Here is a 16,927-nt window from a genome sequence, read left to right on the forward strand (position 1 = left end):
GCTCTTGTTGCAGCCTCGTACGTCGTCCTCCCCTGTGCAGCCCAGGAACACCATGGTCTCCCCGCAGCCCCCAGAGGACAGAGGGCCCCCGGCAAAGGGCCCTGTGTCCAGGCAAGGGGAATGAAAAGCGTTGGAGAATGCGGGCATCGATCCCGCTGCCTCTCACATGCTAAGCGAGCGCTCTACCACTTGAGCTAATTCCCCAGCCCACAGCCTCTGCCTGAGGTCCTCTCCCCTCCCAGGCACCCACCCCTGACCCAGGCTGCCCCGCACCCAAAGCCGGGGCCTCCCATCGGCCTCCCTCTCACACCACCACCAACTCACCCATTCGCGTTCCTGCTGGAGGCGACCGCTCGGGTACCACCATCCCCTGGCCAGGGTTCACCCCAGGCAGCCTTGGCTGGTCATCTTCTCCACCTCAGGCCGGAGCTCAAGGCTGGCCAGACCTTGAAGGGGAGCCACCCGGGCAGCACCAAAAGGCAGAGGAGCCGCAGAGTCTGGGCCGGAGCCAAAAGGACGCTCCTTCGAGCCGGAGTTGAACCAGCGACCTAAGGATGGCCGTGCAAGGGAGCCTACAGTCCTCCGCTCTACCAGCTGAGCTATCGAAGGAATCATGGGGCCCCGCCCAGTTCCTCGCCCGTCACACACTCCTCCAACACTTCCCTATCCACAGCGCAGCACGCTGCCTCTATTCCAACACCCTGCTTCAAACAGACCCACCTCCCACACCACACCGCCTTGCTCAACCCTTCGGCCCCTCAAATCATGCAAACCCACAAGCGGAAGATCTCCACAGGCTCCTTGGGCGTCATCTTCTACAGCTGCACTCTCCTCAGGGCCAAGAACAGCTTACCCATACCCTGCTGCTACTTCCCGCGATTCAGTTTCACTCTGCTGACCGTTGCCCTCTCGTCCAGCACCAGACAAACGGACAGCCTTTTCCCTACTCAACAGCCTACTCCCGCGAGCTGGGAGGTCATGCGTAAGCCCTCTGATCTTCTCTTTCTCCAGGCTGAACGTGCCCACTGTCCTCAGCTCATCCTCAAAGAGACACCCCTCCATTCCCTCAGCCTGTTGGTGGCCCTGCACTGAGGTTGCTCCATTTCACTGATGTCTCTCCTCTACGGGGGAGCTCAAAACTGGACACGTTACTTCAAGACGACGTTTGACGTCTGTCAAGGAAAGAGGGAGAAAAAATAAGGTCCCCCGCCAAACTGCCCATGCTGCTCTTGTTGCAGCCTCGTACGTCGTCCTCCCCTGTGCAGCCCAGGAACACCATGGTCTCCCCGCAGCCCCCAGAGGACAGAGGGCCCCCGGCAAAGGGCCCTGTGTCCAGGCAAGGGGAATGAAAAGCGTTGGAGAATGCGGGCATCGATCCCGCTGCCTCTCACATGCTAAGCGAGCGCTCTACCACTTGAGCTAATTCCCCAGCCCACAGCCTCTGCCTGAGGTCCTCTCCCCTCCCAGGCACCCACCCCTGACCCAGGCTGCCCCGCACCCAAAGCCGGGGCCTCCCATCGGCCTCCCTCTCACACCACCACCAACTCACCCATTCGCGTTCCTGCTGGAGGCGACCGCTCGGGTACCACCATCCCCTGGCCAGGGTTCACCCCAGGCAGCCTTGGCTGGTCATCTTCTCCACCTCAGGCCGGAGCTCAAGGCTGGCCAGACCTTGAAGGGGAGCCACCCGGGCAGCACCAAAAGGCAGAGGAGCCGCAGAGTCTGGGCCGGAGCCAAAAGGACGCTCCTTCGAGCCGGAGTTGAACCAGCGACCTAAGGATGGCCGTGCAAGGGAGCCTACAGTCCTCCGCTCTACCAGCTGAGCTATCGAAGGAATCATGGGGCCCCGCCCAGTTCCTCGCCCGTCACACACTCCTCCAACACTTCCCTATCCACAGCGCAGCACGCTGCCTCTATTCCAACACCCTGCTTCAAACAGACTCACCTCCCACACCACACCGCCTTGCTCAACCCTTCGGCCCCTCAAATCATGCAAACCCACAAGCGGAAGATCTCCACAGGCTCCTTGGGCGTCATCTTCTACAGCTGCACTCTCCTCAGGGCCAAGAACAGCTTACCCATACCCTGCTGCTACTTCCCGCGATTCAGTTTCACTCTGCTGACCGTTGCCCTCTCGTCCAGCACCAGACAAACGGACAGCCTTTTCCCTACTCAACAGCCTACTCCCGCGAGCTGGGAGGTCATGCGTAAGCCCTCTGATCTTCTCTTTCTCCAGGCTGAACGTGCCCACTGTCCTCAGCTCATCCTCAAAGAGACACCCCTCCATTCCCTCAGCCTGTTGGTGGCCCTGCACTGAGGTTGCTCCATTTCACTGATGTCTTTCCTCTACGGGGGAGCTCAAAACTGGACACGTTACTTCAAGACGACGTTTGACGTCTGTCAAGGAAAGAGGGAGAAAAAATAAGGTCCCCCGCCAAACTGCCCATGCTGCTCTTGTTGCAGCCTCGTACGTCGTCCTCCCCTGTGCAGCCCAGGAACACCATGGTCTCCCCGCAGCCCCCAGAGGACAGAGGGCCCCCGGCAAAGGGCCCTGTGTCCAGGCAAGGGGAATGAAAAGCGTTGGAGAATGCGGGCATCGATCCCGCTGCCTCTCACATGCTAAGCGAGCGCTCTACCACTTGAGCTAATTCCCCAGCCCACAGCCTCTGCCTGAGGTCCTCTCCCCTCCCAGGCACCCACCCCTGACCCAGGCTGCCCCGCACCCAAAGCCGGGGCCTCCCATCGGCCTCCCTCTCACACCACCACCAACTCACCCATTCGCGTTCCTGCTGGAGGCGACCGCTCGGGTACCACCATCCCCTGGCCAGGGTTCACCCCAGGCAGCCTTGGCTGGTCATCTTCTCCACCTCAGGCCGGAGCTCAAGGCTGGCCAGACCTTGAAGGGGAGCCACCCGGGCAGCACCAAAAGGCAGAGGAGCCGCAGAGTCTGGGCCGGAGCCAAAAGGACGCTCCTTCGAGCCGGAGTTGAACCAGCGACCTAAGGATGGCCGTGCAAGGGAGCCTACAGTCCTCCGCTCTACCAGCTGAGCTATCGAAGGAATCATGGGGCCCCGCCCAGTTCCTCGCCCGTCACACACTCCTCCAACACTTCCCTATCCACAGCGCAGCACGCTGCCTCTATTCCAACACCCTGCTTCAAACAGACCCACCTCCCACACCACACCGCCTTGCTCAACCCTTCGGCCCCTCAAATCATGCAAACCCACAAGCGGAAGATCTCCACAGGCTCCTTGGGCGTCATCTTCTACAGCTGCACTCTCCTCAGGGCCAAGAACAGCTTACCCATACCCTGCTGCTACTTCCCGCGATTCAGTTTCACTCTGCTGACCGTTGCCCTCTCGTCCAGCACCAGACAAACGGACAGCCTTTTCCCTACTCAACAGCCTACTCCCGCGAGCTGGGAGGTCATGCGTAAGCCCTCTGATCTTCTCTTTCTCCAGGCTGAACGTGCCCACTGTCCTCAGCTCATCCTCAAAGAGACACCCCTCCATTCCCTCAGCCTGTTGGTGGCCCTGCACTGAGGTTGCTCCATTTCACTGATGTCTCTCCTCTACGGGGGAGCTCAAAACTGGACACGTTACTTCAAGACGACGTTTGACGTCTGTCAAGGAAAGAGGGAGAAAAAATAAGGTCCCCCGCCAAACTGCCCATGCTGCTCTTGTTGCAGCCTCGTACGTCGTCCTCCCCTGTGCAGCCCAGGAACACCATGGTCTCCCCGCAGCCCCCAGAGGACAGAGGGCCCCCGGCAAAGGGCCCTGTGTCCAGGCAAGGGGAATGAAAAGCGTTGGAGAATGCGGGCATCGATCCCGCTGCCTCTCACATGCTAAGCGAGCGCTCTACCACTTGAGCTAATTCCCCAGCCCACAGCCTCTGCCTGAGGTCCTCTCCCCTCCCAGGCACCCACCCCTGACCCAGGCTGCCCCGCACCCAAAGCCGGGGCCTCCCATCGGCCTCCCTCTCACACCACCACCAACTCACCCATTCGCGTTCCTGCTGGAGGCGACCGCTCGGGTACCACCATCCCCTGGCCAGGGTTCACCCCAGGCAGCCTTGGCTGGTCATCTTCTCCACCTCAGGCCGGAGCTCAAGGCTGGCCAGACCTTGAAGGGGAGCCACCCGGGCAGCACCAAAAGGCAGAGGAGCCGCAGAGTCTGGGCCGGAGCCAAAAGGACGCTCCTTCGAGCCGGAGTTGAACCAGCGACCTAAGGATGGCCGTGCAAGGGAGCCTACAGTCCTCCGCTCTACCAGCTGAGCTATCGAAGGAATCATGGGGCCCCGCCCAGTTCCTCGCCCGTCACACACTCCTCCAACACTTCCCTATCCACAGCGCAGCACGCTGCCTCTATTCCAACACCCTGCTTCAAACAGACCCACCTCCCACACCACACCGCCTTGCTCAACCCTTCGGCCCCTCAAATCATGCAAACCCACAAGCGGAAGATCTCCACAGGCTCCTTGGGCGTCATCTTCTACAGCTGCACTCTCCTCAGGGCCAAGAACAGCTTACCCATACCCTGCTGCTACTTCCCGCGATTCAGTTTCACTCTGCTGACCGTTGCCCTCTCGTCCAGCACCAGACAAACGGACAGCCTTTTCCCTACTCAACAGCCTACTCCCGCGAGCTGGGAGGTCATGCGTAAGCCCTCTGATCTTCTCTTTCTCCAGGCTGAACGTGCCCACTGTCCTCAGCTCATCCTCAAAGAGACACCCCTCCATTCCCTCAGCCTGTTGGTGGCCCTGCACTGAGGTTGCTCCATTTCACTGATGTCTCTCCTCTACGGGGGAGCTCAAAACTGGACACGTTACTTCAAGACGACGTTTGACGTCTGTCAAGGAAAGAGGGAGAAAAAATAAGGTCCCCCGCCAAACTGCCCATGCTGCTCTTGTTGCAGCCTCGTACGTCGTCCTCCCCTGTGCAGCCCAGGAACACCATGGTCTCCCCGCAGCCCCCAGAGGACAGAGGGCCCCCGGCAAAGGGCCCTGTGTCCAGGCAAGGGGAATGAAAAGCGTTGGAGAATGCGGGCATCGATCCCGCTGCCTCTCACATGCTAAGCGAGCGCTCTACCACTTGAGCTAATTCCCCAGCCCACAGCCTCTGCCTGAGGTCCTCTCCCCTCCCAGGCACCCACCCCTGACCCAGGCTGCCCCGCACCCAAAGCCGGGGCCTCCCATCGGCCTCCCTCTCACACCACCACCAACTCACCCATTCGCGTTCCTGCTGGAGGCGACCGCTCGGGTACCACCATCCCCTGGCCAGGGTTCACCCCAGGCAGCCTTGGCTGGTCATCTTCTCCACCTCAGGCCGGAGCTCAAGGCTGGCCAGACCTTGAAGGGGAGCCACCCGGGCAGCACCAAAAGGCAGAGGAGCCGCAGAGTCTGGGCCGGAGCCAAAAGGACGCTCCTTCGAGCCGGAGTTGAACCAGCGACCTAAGGATGGCCGTGCAAGGGAGCCTACAGTCCTCCGCTCTACCAGCTGAGCTATCGAAGGAATCATGGGGCCCCGCCCAGTTCCTCGCCCGTCACACACTCCTCCAACACTTCCCTATCCACAGCGCAGCACGCTGCCTCTATTCCAACACCCTGCTTCAAACAGACCCACCTCCCACACCACACCGCCTTGCTCAACCCTTCGGCCCCTCAAATCATGCAAACCCACAAGCGGAAGATCTCCACAGGCTCCTTGGGCGTCATCTTCTACAGCTGCACTCTCCTCAGGGCCAAGAACAGCTTACCCATACCCTGCTGCTACTTCCCGCGATTCAGTTTCACTCTGCTGACCGTTGCCCTCTCGTCCAGCACCAGACAAACGGACAGCCTTTTCCCTACTCAACAGCCTACTCCCGCGAGCTGGGAGGTCATGCGTAAGCCCTCTGATCTTCTCTTTCTCCAGGCTGAACGTGCCCACTGTCCTCAGCTCATCCTCAAAGAGACACCCCTCCATTCCCTCAGCCTGTTGGTGGCCCTGCACTGAGGTTGCTCCATTTCACTGATGTCTCTCCTCTACGGGGGAGCTCAAAACTGGACACGTTACTTCAAGACGACGTTTGACGTCTGTCAAGGAAAGAGGGAGAAAAAATAAGGTCCCCCGCCAAACTGCCCATGCTGCTCTTGTTGCAGCCTCGTACGTCGTCCTCCCCTGTGCAGCCCAGGAACACCATGGTCTCCCCGCAGCCCCCAGAGGACAGAGGGCCCCCGGCAAAGGGCCCTGTGTCCAGGCAAGGGGAATGAAAAGCGTTGGAGAATGCGGGCATCGATCCCGCTGCCTCTCACATGCTAAGCGAGCGCTCTACCACTTGAGCTAATTCCCCAGCCCACAGCCTCTGCCTGAGGTCCTCTCCCCTCCCAGGCACCCACCCCTGACCCAGGCTGCCCCGCACCCAAAGCCGGGGCCTCCCATCGGCCTCCCTCTCACACCACCACCAACTCACCCATTCGCGTTCCTGCTGGAGGCGACCGCTCGGGTACCACCATCCCCTGGCCAGGGTTCACCCCAGGCAGCCTTGGCTGGTCATCTTCTCCACCTCAGGCCGGAGCTCAAGGCTGGCCAGACCTTGAAGGGGAGCCACCCGGGCAGCACCAAAAGGCAGAGGAGCCGCAGAGTCTGGGCCGGAGCCAAAAGGACGCTCCTTCGAGCCGGAGTTGAACCAGCGACCTAAGGATGGCCGTGCAAGGGAGCCTACAGTCCTCCGCTCTACCAGCTGAGCTATCGAAGGAATCATGGGGCCCCGCCCAGTTCCTCGCCCGTCACACACTCCTCCAACACTTCCCTATCCACAGCGCAGCACGCTGCCTCTATTCCAACACCCTGCTTCAAACAGACTCACCTCCCACACCACACCGCCTTGCTCAACCCTTCGGCCCCTCAAATCATGCAAACCCACAAGCGGAAGATCTCCACAGGCTCCTTGGGCGTCATCTTCTACAGCTGCACTCTCCTCAGGGCCAAGAACAGCTTACCCATACCCTGCTGCTACTTCCCGCGATTCAGTTTCACTCTGCTGACCGTTGCCCTCTCGTCCAGCACCAGACAAACGGACAGCCTTTTCCCTACTCAACAGCCTACTCCCGCGAGCTGGGAGGTCATGCGTAAGCCCTCTGATCTTCTCTTTCTCCAGGCTGAACGTGCCCACTGTCCTCAGCTCATCCTCAAAGAGACACCCCTCCATTCCCTCAGCCTGTTGGTGGCCCTGCACTGAGGTTGCTCCATTTCACTGATGTCTCTCCTCTACGGGGGAGCTCAAAACTGGACACGTTACTTCAAGACGACGTTTGACGTCTGTCAAGGAAAGAGGGAGAAAAAATAAGGTCCCCCGCCAAACTGCCCATGCTGCTCTTGTTGCAGCCTCGTACGTCGTCCTCCCCTGTGCAGCCCAGGAACACCATGGTCTCCCCGCAGCCCCCAGAGGACAGAGGGCCCCCGGCAAAGGGCCCTGTGTCCAGGCAAGGGGAATGAAAAGCGTTGGAGAATGCGGGCATCGATCCCGCTGCCTCTCACATGCTAAGCGAGCGCTCTACCACTTGAGCTAATTCCCCAGCCCACAGCCTCTGCCTGAGGTCCTCTCCCCTCCCAGGCACCCACCCCTGACCCAGGCTGCCCCGCACCCAAAGCCGGGGCCTCCCATCGGCCTCCCTCTCACACCACCACCAACTCACCCATTCGCGTTCCTGCTGGAGGCGACCGCTCGGGTACCACCATCCCCTGGCCAGGGTTCACCCCAGGCAGCCTTGGCTGGTCATCTTCTCCACCTCAGGCCGGAGCTCAAGGCTGGCCAGACCTTGAAGGGGAGCCACCCGGGCAGCACCAAAAGGCAGAGGAGCCGCAGAGTCTGGGCCGGAGCCAAAAGGACGCTCCTTCGAGCCGGAGTTGAACCAGCGACCTAAGGATGGCCGTGCAAGGGAGCCTACAGTCCTCCGCTCTACCAGCTGAGCTATCGAAGGAATCATGGGGCCCCGCCCAGTTCCTCGCCCGTCACACACTCCTCCAACACTTCCCTATCCACAGCGCAGCACGCTGCCTCTATTCCAACACCCTGCTTCAAACAGACTCACCTCTCACACCACACCGCCTTGCTCAACCCTTCGGCCCCTCAAATCATGCAAACCCACAAGCGGAAGATCTCCACAGGCTCCTTGGGCGTCATCTTCTACAGCTGCACTCTCCTCAGGGCCAAGAACAGCTTACCCATACCCTGCTGCTACTTCCCGCGATTCAGTTTCACTCTGCTGACCGTTGCCCTCTCGTCCAGCACCAGACAAACGGACAGCCTTTTCCCTACTCAACAGCCTACTCCCGCGAGCTGGGAGGTCATGCGTAAGCCCTCTGATCTTCTCTTTCTCCAGGCTGAACGTGCCCACTGTCCTCAGCTCATCCTCAAAGAGACACCCCTCCATTCCCTCAGCCTGTTGGTGGCCCTGCACTGAGGTTGCTCCATTTCACTGATGTCTTTCCTCTACGGGGGAGCTCAAAACTGGACACGTTACTTCAAGACGACGTTTGACGTCTGTCAAGGAAAGAGGGAGAAAAAATAAGGTCCCCCGCCAAACTGCCCATGCTGCTCTTGTTGCAGCCTCGTACGTCGTCCTCCCCTGTGCAGCCCAGGAACACCATGGTCTCCCCGCAGCCCCCAGAGGACAGAGGGCCCCCGGCAAAGGGCCCTGTGTCCAGGCAAGGGGAATGAAAAGCGTTGGAGAATGCGGGCATCGATCCCGCTGCCTCTCACATGCTAAGCGAGCGCTCTACCACTTGAGCTAATTCCCCAGCCCACAGCCTCTGCCTGAGGTCCTCTCCCCTCCCAGGCACCCACCCCTGACCCAGGCTGCCCCGCACCCAAAGCCGGGGCCTCCCATCGGCCTCCCTCTCACACCACCACCAACTCACCCATTCGCGTTCCTGCTGGAGGCGACCGCTCGGGTACCACCATCCCCTGGCCAGGGTTCACCCCAGGCAGCCTTGGCTGGTCATCTTCTCTACCTCAGGCCGGAGCTCAAGGCTGGCCAGACCTTGAAGGGGAGCCACCCGGGCAGCACCAAAAGGCAGAGGAGCCGCAGAGTCTGGGCCGGAGCCAAAAGGACGCTCCTTCGAGCCGGAGTTGAACCAGCGACCTAAGGATGGCCGTGCAAGGGAGCCTACAGTCCTCCGCTCTACCAGCTGAGCTATCGAAGGAATCATGGGGCCCCGCCCAGTTCCTCGCCCGTCACACACTCCTCCAACACTTCCCTATCCACAGCGCAGCACGCTGCCTCTATTCCAACACCCTGCTTCAAACAGACCCACCTCCCACACCACACCGCCTTGCTCAACCCTTCGGCCCCTCAAATCATGCAAACCCACAAGCGGAAGATCTCCACAGGCTCCTTGGGCGTCATCTTCTACAGCTGCACTCTCCTCAGGGCCAAGAACAGCTTACCCATACCCTGCTGCTACTTCCCGCGATTCAGTTTCACTCTGCTGACCGTTGCCCTCTCGTCCAGCACCAGACAAACGGACAGCCTTTTCCCTACTCAACAGCCTACTCCCGCGAGCTGGGAGGTCATGCGTAAGCCCTCTGATCTTGGCCTTGCATGAAAATGCTACAAGAAGCCTCAGCAGTATGTAATTTGAAGCTTTGCTTTTGGTCCTTGGTTGCCCCTCTGACCTCCACTGGGTGGGTTGTAGCTCTGTCTATGCTTGGCCACGTGCAGCATTAACGGTGAGCCTGGCCATGACCCTCGGACTCAAGTAGCCTTTCTGAGCTCCCATCTGCTTGAGCAGGACCATGGAGCTACCTCTCCATGTCAGGAGTGCGACTGAAGCTTATCCCGACTTTCCACTTGATCTGGAGCAGCCCTTTTGTCCTCAACTGCCCTATTCTGATCTCACAAGTGCCTCCTCAGTGTGAACTGTCCTGTTTAGGATGCAGAGGTGCTACAGGTTCTGGGCCAGAGCCAAAAGGACACTCTTTCGAGACAGAGTTGAACCAGTGACCTAAGGATGGACATGCAAGGGAGTCTACGGTCCTCCGCTCTACCGTCTAAGCTACCGAGGGAATGGCAGGGATGTATCTGACACCCTTCAATACTCCACAGCACAGCCATATCTCACCCTATACAACTTTCCTGCCTCCAAAATATTTGTCCCTCCATCCAGATGTACCTTATCAGACCCACCCCTGCAGTACAGGCTGGCCTCATCTCATCTCTCACCCTAAGCCTCCCACTGACAGAGGTGCTAAGCATATTTCTCTGACTTCATTTCCATGAGTGCCCTACCCATCTTGTGGGGTGACTATTTCTCTGCTTGTTGTCCCTTTTCTGTCCCAAACTCATCCCATTGGTTGCTGCTGTGAAGGGCTGCAGTGGTCAGTGATGCCAAGGTGGTGAAGGAGAAGGCCATTCATCATGAGAAAAGTCTGAATGGACATAAATCCATGTATTTGGTATGAGAAGTAGCCAAGAAACTCCTGTGTTCATTTCACTCTCTGGTTTTTGGCTTCTTTTTCTCTCCTCGTAATGAACCATGATTATCACATAACTAGGAATGTCACTTTTCCAGGGACCTGCAGGGAAGCTTCTATATAGCTGATACTTCATGTTATGTCATGTAGTTCTTGTCCATTTATTATTTCTTGTGTTGGACGTAATGGAGTCCTGTTTCTCATATGAATTGCACTACCAGTATATAGATCTCTTTCCCATTACTAAGTCATCTCCAATTAGTATATGTCATCTTGGTGTGCAGGGAGTTGTTTTGTTAATGTACTATTTTTAGTGAGGACAGTTTTCCCAAAATCAAAATAAGAATTATCCATCTTTTGTTAACTGTACTATGTTGAAAGTATCTCTGTTAGTATTCTAAAACAATACTAAGTAAAGTGAGTGTGCAACTAATGTTTTTCACCTTTTCAAAACTACATTTTGTTCAAATTCTTATTTTTCATGAGATTGTTGGGGATATGGAGAGGGCAGAAGATGTCTTTGGGTCTGTGGGAAAAGAAAGAAAGGTTGGAGACTGATTGTCCAATGCCTGCAACCACAAGTGGATTTTGAAAGTAATGCCTCTCCCTTTTTTTTTTTTTTTTTTAAATTCTAACTGCTGGGGTTTGTTTTCAGCTAAGAAAAGGGATAGACTGCATAAGCTACTTAAATACTTGGATGGAACATAATATCACTATTCATGCAAGACTTAGCTTGTTTTTCCAGTTCTCCTATTTCATGTTTTATTATGTTAAATATGACTGAAAATTTATGTTTAAGGTACCACATGCACAGTATATTAAATATTACTGAACGTGAATCCCTTCATGCTATTAGAAGCACATCTAAGGAGTTATTTATGATCTATGAAAAGATGAATTGAGTTCAGCATACAGAACTGAAGACATCATTGGCAGAGGCTGTTCCCAGGCTTATATCAGTCTTGATATTGGCAGAATGTCTCCAAGGCAGAAACTGTCATCAGGAGCAAAGCAGTTACATTTTACTGGGGAAATAACCTGTACAGGGACTTCAGTGGAAAGTCAAGCAGGACTGAGGATAGATCCTCTGAGGATAGATTTGTTAGTGGAAGTGTGGACACACTGCCTTCGCACCGCAAACAATATTTTGAGGCATAATGGTCATGGCTAGCTCCTGAAACACTCGGAGAGAGTATTTACAAAATGCAACATAGCTTGACTGAGGTGAGAGTCACAGTATTTAAAACACAACTAAATCACTTTTGATGCCACTAGAGGTCAGCACTAGTCATTAAATAAATGTCCTGGAAAAATCTTATTGCCAGTTCTTCAAAGGAGTGGAAATTTTTTAAAAGATATACTTCTGTCTACACTTGTTTTGCAATTATATGTGAGCTCACACTGCCAGTGCTTCAACATGGCTGGAAGAAAACCCTTTCTTCTCCAAGCTGTGCTTCCCCAGCACTGTCCATGAGCCAACAGTCCCACACTGTTCCTTTCAAGCTGTACCTGTTCTTGGATGCCATAGCGCTGAGTACAGTCAGGGGAAAAAGGCAGTGCTGAGGCCTGTCCTAGAAAAGGCTTCCCACCGGCGTAAACATCCCTAAACCAGTTGACAATCAGCTTTCACTGCTTTAAGTACTGCCTCAGAAGTGCAACAGTGGGGAATTAGGCCCAAAGACAGGTACTTGAAACTGGGGCTAACTCACTGTGCTTTTCCACCTTGTGCTTCAGAAAGATACTTCCTTTTTATTGCAACTCCTAACTGTGTTTTCCGCCAACACTATCTGGGCTTCTGCAAACACAGACACTGTTTACAAAATTTTAATATAGCTACTGTTGATAGGCAATCAAATACAGAATTTCCTTTGCTATAAAGAAGAGAATGTTGATGGGATAAGCAGTGTGTGATCATCATGTTTTTAAACAACCTTTAAAAAAATCTTTATCTTTGTTGAAACCTGCTAAATGATGCAAATCAGTTGGCGATCATAATGCAACAAATGCCCATGATTGATTATCATGCTGCAATCTGTGCTTTCAGCATATATCACTGTCACCTTTAACATGATAGCTGACTTGGTATCAAGACACAAAGTTCATGCTCACTGTAACAGGAACACCTCTTTTACCAAAACTTTCATGTTCAGTCACTTTGTGCCACTTTTCTTCCACTCAGTACATCGGAGCTGGAAAAAAGAAGGCTGAACACACTGTTCAGAATGATTGTATCTCTGTTAAAATATTTGGTAATGTGTCTGTATACATGCACACATACAGATGACTTACTTTCCTTTGGGGTTTTTTTTTGTCATGTTTAAGAAAACTGGCTTTGAAATATCATCCTGACAAGAATCCAGACAATCCAGAAGCTGCAGAAAAATTTAAAGAGATCAACAATGCTCATGCAACACTGACTGATCTGTCCAAGCGAAACATATATGACAAGTATGGATCGTTAGGGCTCTATGTGGCGGAACAGTTTGGTGAGGAAAATGTTAACACCTACTTCATGCTCTCAAGCTGGTGGGCAAAGGTAAGCTGTTATTTTCTGTTGGAAATCAAATGTTACAATGCACACAGACAATTACATACACAAGGAACCCCATGAAAAACATGGTCTCTCTACAGGCTTAACAAATAGGAGGATCTGAATCTAAACTGCTACTAAAAGCTTAATGAAACAACAACATTATCTGGAAAATTGACAGTGGCAGAATGTAACTTAAGCTCAGAATAGTGCTAATACAGAATGTTTTCTTTTTCTTTTTAACTTGGTAAATAGTTAAATAGAGTGCATGTTTTGTAACACTTTTAGGCATTAATTAGATTTGAATCTAGTGCTCCAGCTTAATTTTGACTTTCTTTTCAGTAATGACTAAATAAAAATGACTCATTGTTCAAAAACCAGAAGTCCCGCTTATGTGACAACCAGTTAATAAGTTATTACAGTACAAATTTAGCTGTGTTCTTTGCTATATATGGCACACAGCGTAAGTAAGCAATAATAATACATAACACTCTGTGATTATGGTGTCATATATGTATGTGCCCTGGTGAGGGGGGAGAGAAAGGAAGCGGAAGAAAAGGTGAGAAGGGTGTAGTGGAGAAAGAGAGTAGGAAAAGAAGAGAATGATACATCAAAAACTGGCATATTGCTCAAGGAAAAACACATCATGGGCTGTTCTAGTCATAAAGGAGTTGTGTTCATGTGCTTTTTTATGTCACTGGCATCCTCTGATGTTTGCACATACCAAATTTGAGTGTTTCTGCAAATATAGAAATGTTACTGAAATGTAACAAACCAACAGAATGGCAAATGTGCAAAATCCATGCTGTCCCCACCTATTTCCAGCAACAGAAGCACAAGAAAGCAAGGACTCTGCTGGAATACATAGGAAAATTATTCGTACTGTGTGAAGCAAGCACACTATGACAGCTTTCATCTGAGAACCATGAACACGGGTTCCTGTGTTCAGCACAGATCAGGCCAAGTGCTTCGCTGCCCTGCAGTCCCCTTTCAAACTGGGAAGTCGCTTGGGCACTTTGTGGGTCTGAGAAGCCACAATTTGTCTGCTGAAGCAGGATGAGACGGAAGCTGCTCAAATGCAGAACAGTGAATGAAACTAATGAATAAAATACTGGTGTTTAAATTACACTTGCAAAGGCGCAGTTGCACTCTCAGGCTGGAGGCTGCCTGCTTACAGCTGCCGTAGCTGACTCGTGCTGCAAGCTGGACTCCCCACCACAGCCACTGTCTTCTCCTGCTGGATCATTCCCTCTTTTCTTTGCTGTCCACTCTTTCCTTTGGCCTCTGTCACAATTCAGGTGCCAGGAAGCATTGCCTTTGAGCTGAGAGAGCAGCAGTATTGAGTCCTTTCACAGTCTTGGTAAACAAGGTTTTCTTCACTGTTTGCTGCTTTTTTAGCTTTTCATTCCTCTTCTGCTTACTGATCTTTAATGGAGATTTTATGAAGTATAAAATCCTCTGTGGTTAGAAAATGAGGACCAGACATAACCGCTGTAGCTTTGACTCATAAGGAGAACAGTGGAGAGTACAGAGAGAAGCTACTAAGTCCCTAACAGCTACAGGAGGAATGTGTGGATTGTTTCAAGGGAACTGTATCCTGGAGGTGAGACAAGATATGCTGAATATCGCAGCAAAAGTAATCACTGCTTTCTGTTTTTTAAGAATTCTGTACAAAAAATCCAAAATATGCATATAGACGCATTTGAGGATTGTCACAGGTGGTCTCTCTGTCCCTCCCCCAACCCAAAATCTTACCACCTCCAAAGCATAAACAGGCCACCAAGTGTTTTTTTGCAAGCTGAGCTCATTATTCCTCATCTCTTTTTAATTCATGCACAAATGCTGTTATACAGACTGTATAACTATAATGCTAAAGTCTGGCTATACCTCCAGTTTCAGATTTTTATATTGGTCATCATAATACTATTTGAGTCTGAGGCATCATCTGCAGATGACCTCTGGATCCCTGATTTCCTCCATTCTGGTAGAAGACAGTAGGCACCACAGCTTTCACCTGTTACCTTCCTCTTCAACTACAAACATTCCTGGCAAATCCTCTTCCCTAGCACACTCATACTCAGAAAATCTGACGATTGTGAGGAGGTGTATCATTAGAAGTAAGGAAACTCAAATGAAAGGAGAAATGCAAAGTGAAAATTACTTTTTTTTGGAGTGCCAGACTTCTTAGCGGGCATATTAAACTGGGAACATACTGACATGGGTAATGGGAACTTTTAACTGCTTCTCCACTGGCAGGCATAGAGGTTGTTCATTTAACTGTTTTAGCAAAAAGCAATTCCCCTTCTACCATGAAGACAGTTTATTGATCCCATCAATAAACTGATTCTTGATTTACCAACTATGAAGATCTTGAAACTTTGAAGGTATCATGAATGAATTCAAGTATTTTTTCCCTCTATACACTTTTATTGTCCTTTTTCATTCCATCCATTGTGGCGATTTATTCCGCATTATGGCATAAATGATAAACAGTCAGATAACTTATTTTAGGGGCTACAGCCTTTAGAACAGTTTTGGGTCTCCGTTGGAAGGAAAACATTTTAAAACAAAAAGTCAGAGTCCTTCTTTTCATTTAAAACTGCCTTGCTCACTCTTGAAACATGCCTATATTAATATTAGGCATGTGAATAGTCTTATTACCTTCAAAGATGCTCCACTTGGGCCCCACTAACATTGATTGAGACATGCATACATTACTGAGTGTTATTTAGGTAGCTTTATTGTCAAACTTTGACAATATCCTGATGTTTGTGCTTGCTTTCTCCCTCAGCAGCATGTTTTCTTATGAATATAATGAATGGTTAGTAAAGGGCAGACTGTATAACTATAATGCTAAAGCCTGGCTGTACCTGCAACCCATATATATCTGGTGGCCACAAAGCTGTGCTGGCTTTACATACGCATTCCACATATCAGCTTTGATTCGCTTTTCAGGAATGTCACTGGCTTTCCTTTGCTCTTACACCTATATGTCCATGAAGAGACGTGGAGATTTCTCCTTTGCCACAAAAATCTTGGTGCAGGCCTGGATCTGCCCCGGGTCAGGAGCCGAGCTGCTGGCAACCCCCCCGCCCCGTTCCCATTGCTGTAATGCAGCACGCAGCCCCCAACGCAAGAAGCTGTGGAGCTGTGCTGTGAACCCAGGCAGTGACCTGGTCTGGAGGAAGAAAAGCTCTGTCAATTAAAGTTTTCTGGCTGCTGAATCTGGCTGAGATCTCAGATCTCAGCCCCAGGCAGTAGTGCTGGCTCTGCTGAAGCCTCCGTGCTTTGTGCCACAGGGACAGGAGTGAGCAGAGGGCGATGCAAGTGGGAAACTTCTTGCCACCTGAGTCCCCAGATCAAGAAACCACAGCCCGAGGAGTCTAATTTAGGAATAGTCACCTGTGTGCTCCCACACAGGCTAATGGGGAGAGACACCCCCAACGGGCAATTCAAATCCTCCTGGGGCTGAATCACCCTCTGGAAGTGCTTTTAACTTCCCATTGACTGTGTGGGGAGCCCACAGGGGCTACAGTCCTAATTTGGAGGCCTTAGGTCAGTGCCTGAAGTTATGTGGGATGCATCTGGGTCTTTGCTTCTTTTTCTCTCGGCTTTGTTATCGACAAGAACCTGCCAGTAAATAAGTGTTTGCAAAAACGATCTTGGGCAAATGAGTCATTTTTAAGACGGAAATGAGTCATTTTAAGGTGGGTGGGGTTTTGCATACCGCCTGGAAGTTTTTTTCTGAGGGCCATCAGCTGAAGATAGACTTTCAAAAGTTGAGCATGCAGGGTCGTGTTGGTTAGTGTCGTCTTTGTGGATGTGGTCCTGAGTAGCAAGTAGGAGCTCATGGTGAGGAGGACTTTGGAAGATCTGGCCCTTGTTTAGGCACTTGGCCAGCGGCTGGACCCCTCTAAGTGCCAAGCAGCTGGGAACCCTAGTT

At 52.5% G+C, this 16,927-nt stretch overlaps 1 protein-coding gene and 16 non-coding genes across 18 annotated transcripts in view; 1 reads left to right on the top strand and 16 right to left on the bottom strand.

The window, feature by feature from the left end:
* The window catches only part of DNAJC5B (DnaJ heat shock protein family (Hsp40) member C5 beta), a 54,935-nt gene that overhangs the window by 28,767 nt on the left and 9,241 nt on the right, over window positions 1-16,927 (top strand). For both annotated transcript variants that reach the window (XM_052788516.1, XM_052788517.1), the window contains exon 4: window positions 12,777-12,990. In XM_052788516.1, the coding sequence (XP_052644476.1) occupies window positions 12,777-12,990 (214 nt within the window). The remainder of the gene's footprint in view (window positions 1-12,776; window positions 12,991-16,927) is intronic.
* On the bottom strand, window positions 132-204 carry TRNAA-AGC (transfer RNA alanine (anticodon AGC)). The gene has a single exon. It is a non-coding gene; the product is annotated as a tRNA-Ala (tRNA).
* TRNAY-GUA (transfer RNA tyrosine (anticodon GUA)) lies at window positions 521-609 on the bottom strand. The gene is given in 2 exon segments: window positions 521-556; window positions 573-609. It is a non-coding gene; the product is annotated as a tRNA-Tyr (tRNA).
* On the bottom strand, window positions 1,357-1,429 carry TRNAA-AGC (transfer RNA alanine (anticodon AGC)). The gene has a single exon. It is a non-coding gene; the product is annotated as a tRNA-Ala (tRNA).
* TRNAY-GUA (transfer RNA tyrosine (anticodon GUA)) lies at window positions 1,746-1,834 on the bottom strand. Its single transcript is given in 2 exon segments — window positions 1,746-1,781; window positions 1,798-1,834. It is a non-coding gene; the product is annotated as a tRNA-Tyr (tRNA).
* Window positions 2,582-2,654, bottom strand: TRNAA-AGC (transfer RNA alanine (anticodon AGC)). Its single transcript has one exon. It is a non-coding gene; the product is annotated as a tRNA-Ala (tRNA).
* Window positions 2,971-3,059, bottom strand: TRNAY-GUA (transfer RNA tyrosine (anticodon GUA)). Its single transcript is given in 2 exon segments — window positions 2,971-3,006; window positions 3,023-3,059. It is a non-coding gene; the product is annotated as a tRNA-Tyr (tRNA).
* Window positions 3,807-3,879, bottom strand: TRNAA-AGC (transfer RNA alanine (anticodon AGC)). Its single transcript has one exon. It is a non-coding gene; the product is annotated as a tRNA-Ala (tRNA).
* TRNAY-GUA (transfer RNA tyrosine (anticodon GUA)) lies at window positions 4,196-4,284 on the bottom strand. The gene is given in 2 exon segments: window positions 4,196-4,231; window positions 4,248-4,284. It is a non-coding gene; the product is annotated as a tRNA-Tyr (tRNA).
* TRNAA-AGC (transfer RNA alanine (anticodon AGC)) lies at window positions 5,032-5,104 on the bottom strand. The gene has a single exon. It is a non-coding gene; the product is annotated as a tRNA-Ala (tRNA).
* On the bottom strand, window positions 5,421-5,509 carry TRNAY-GUA (transfer RNA tyrosine (anticodon GUA)). The gene is given in 2 exon segments: window positions 5,421-5,456; window positions 5,473-5,509. It is a non-coding gene; the product is annotated as a tRNA-Tyr (tRNA).
* On the bottom strand, window positions 6,257-6,329 carry TRNAA-AGC (transfer RNA alanine (anticodon AGC)). The gene has a single exon. It is a non-coding gene; the product is annotated as a tRNA-Ala (tRNA).
* TRNAY-GUA (transfer RNA tyrosine (anticodon GUA)) lies at window positions 6,646-6,734 on the bottom strand. Its single transcript is given in 2 exon segments — window positions 6,646-6,681; window positions 6,698-6,734. It is a non-coding gene; the product is annotated as a tRNA-Tyr (tRNA).
* TRNAA-AGC (transfer RNA alanine (anticodon AGC)) lies at window positions 7,482-7,554 on the bottom strand. Its single transcript has one exon. It is a non-coding gene; the product is annotated as a tRNA-Ala (tRNA).
* TRNAY-GUA (transfer RNA tyrosine (anticodon GUA)) lies at window positions 7,871-7,959 on the bottom strand. The gene is given in 2 exon segments: window positions 7,871-7,906; window positions 7,923-7,959. It is a non-coding gene; the product is annotated as a tRNA-Tyr (tRNA).
* On the bottom strand, window positions 8,707-8,779 carry TRNAA-AGC (transfer RNA alanine (anticodon AGC)). The gene has a single exon. It is a non-coding gene; the product is annotated as a tRNA-Ala (tRNA).
* TRNAY-GUA (transfer RNA tyrosine (anticodon GUA)) lies at window positions 9,096-9,184 on the bottom strand. The gene is given in 2 exon segments: window positions 9,096-9,131; window positions 9,148-9,184. It is a non-coding gene; the product is annotated as a tRNA-Tyr (tRNA).

Source organism: Harpia harpyja, chromosome 5 (assembly GCF_026419915.1).
Source record: "Harpia harpyja isolate bHarHar1 chromosome 5, bHarHar1 primary haplotype, whole genome shotgun sequence".
Lineage (NCBI taxonomy): Eukaryota > Metazoa > Chordata > Aves > Accipitriformes > Accipitridae > Harpia > Harpia harpyja.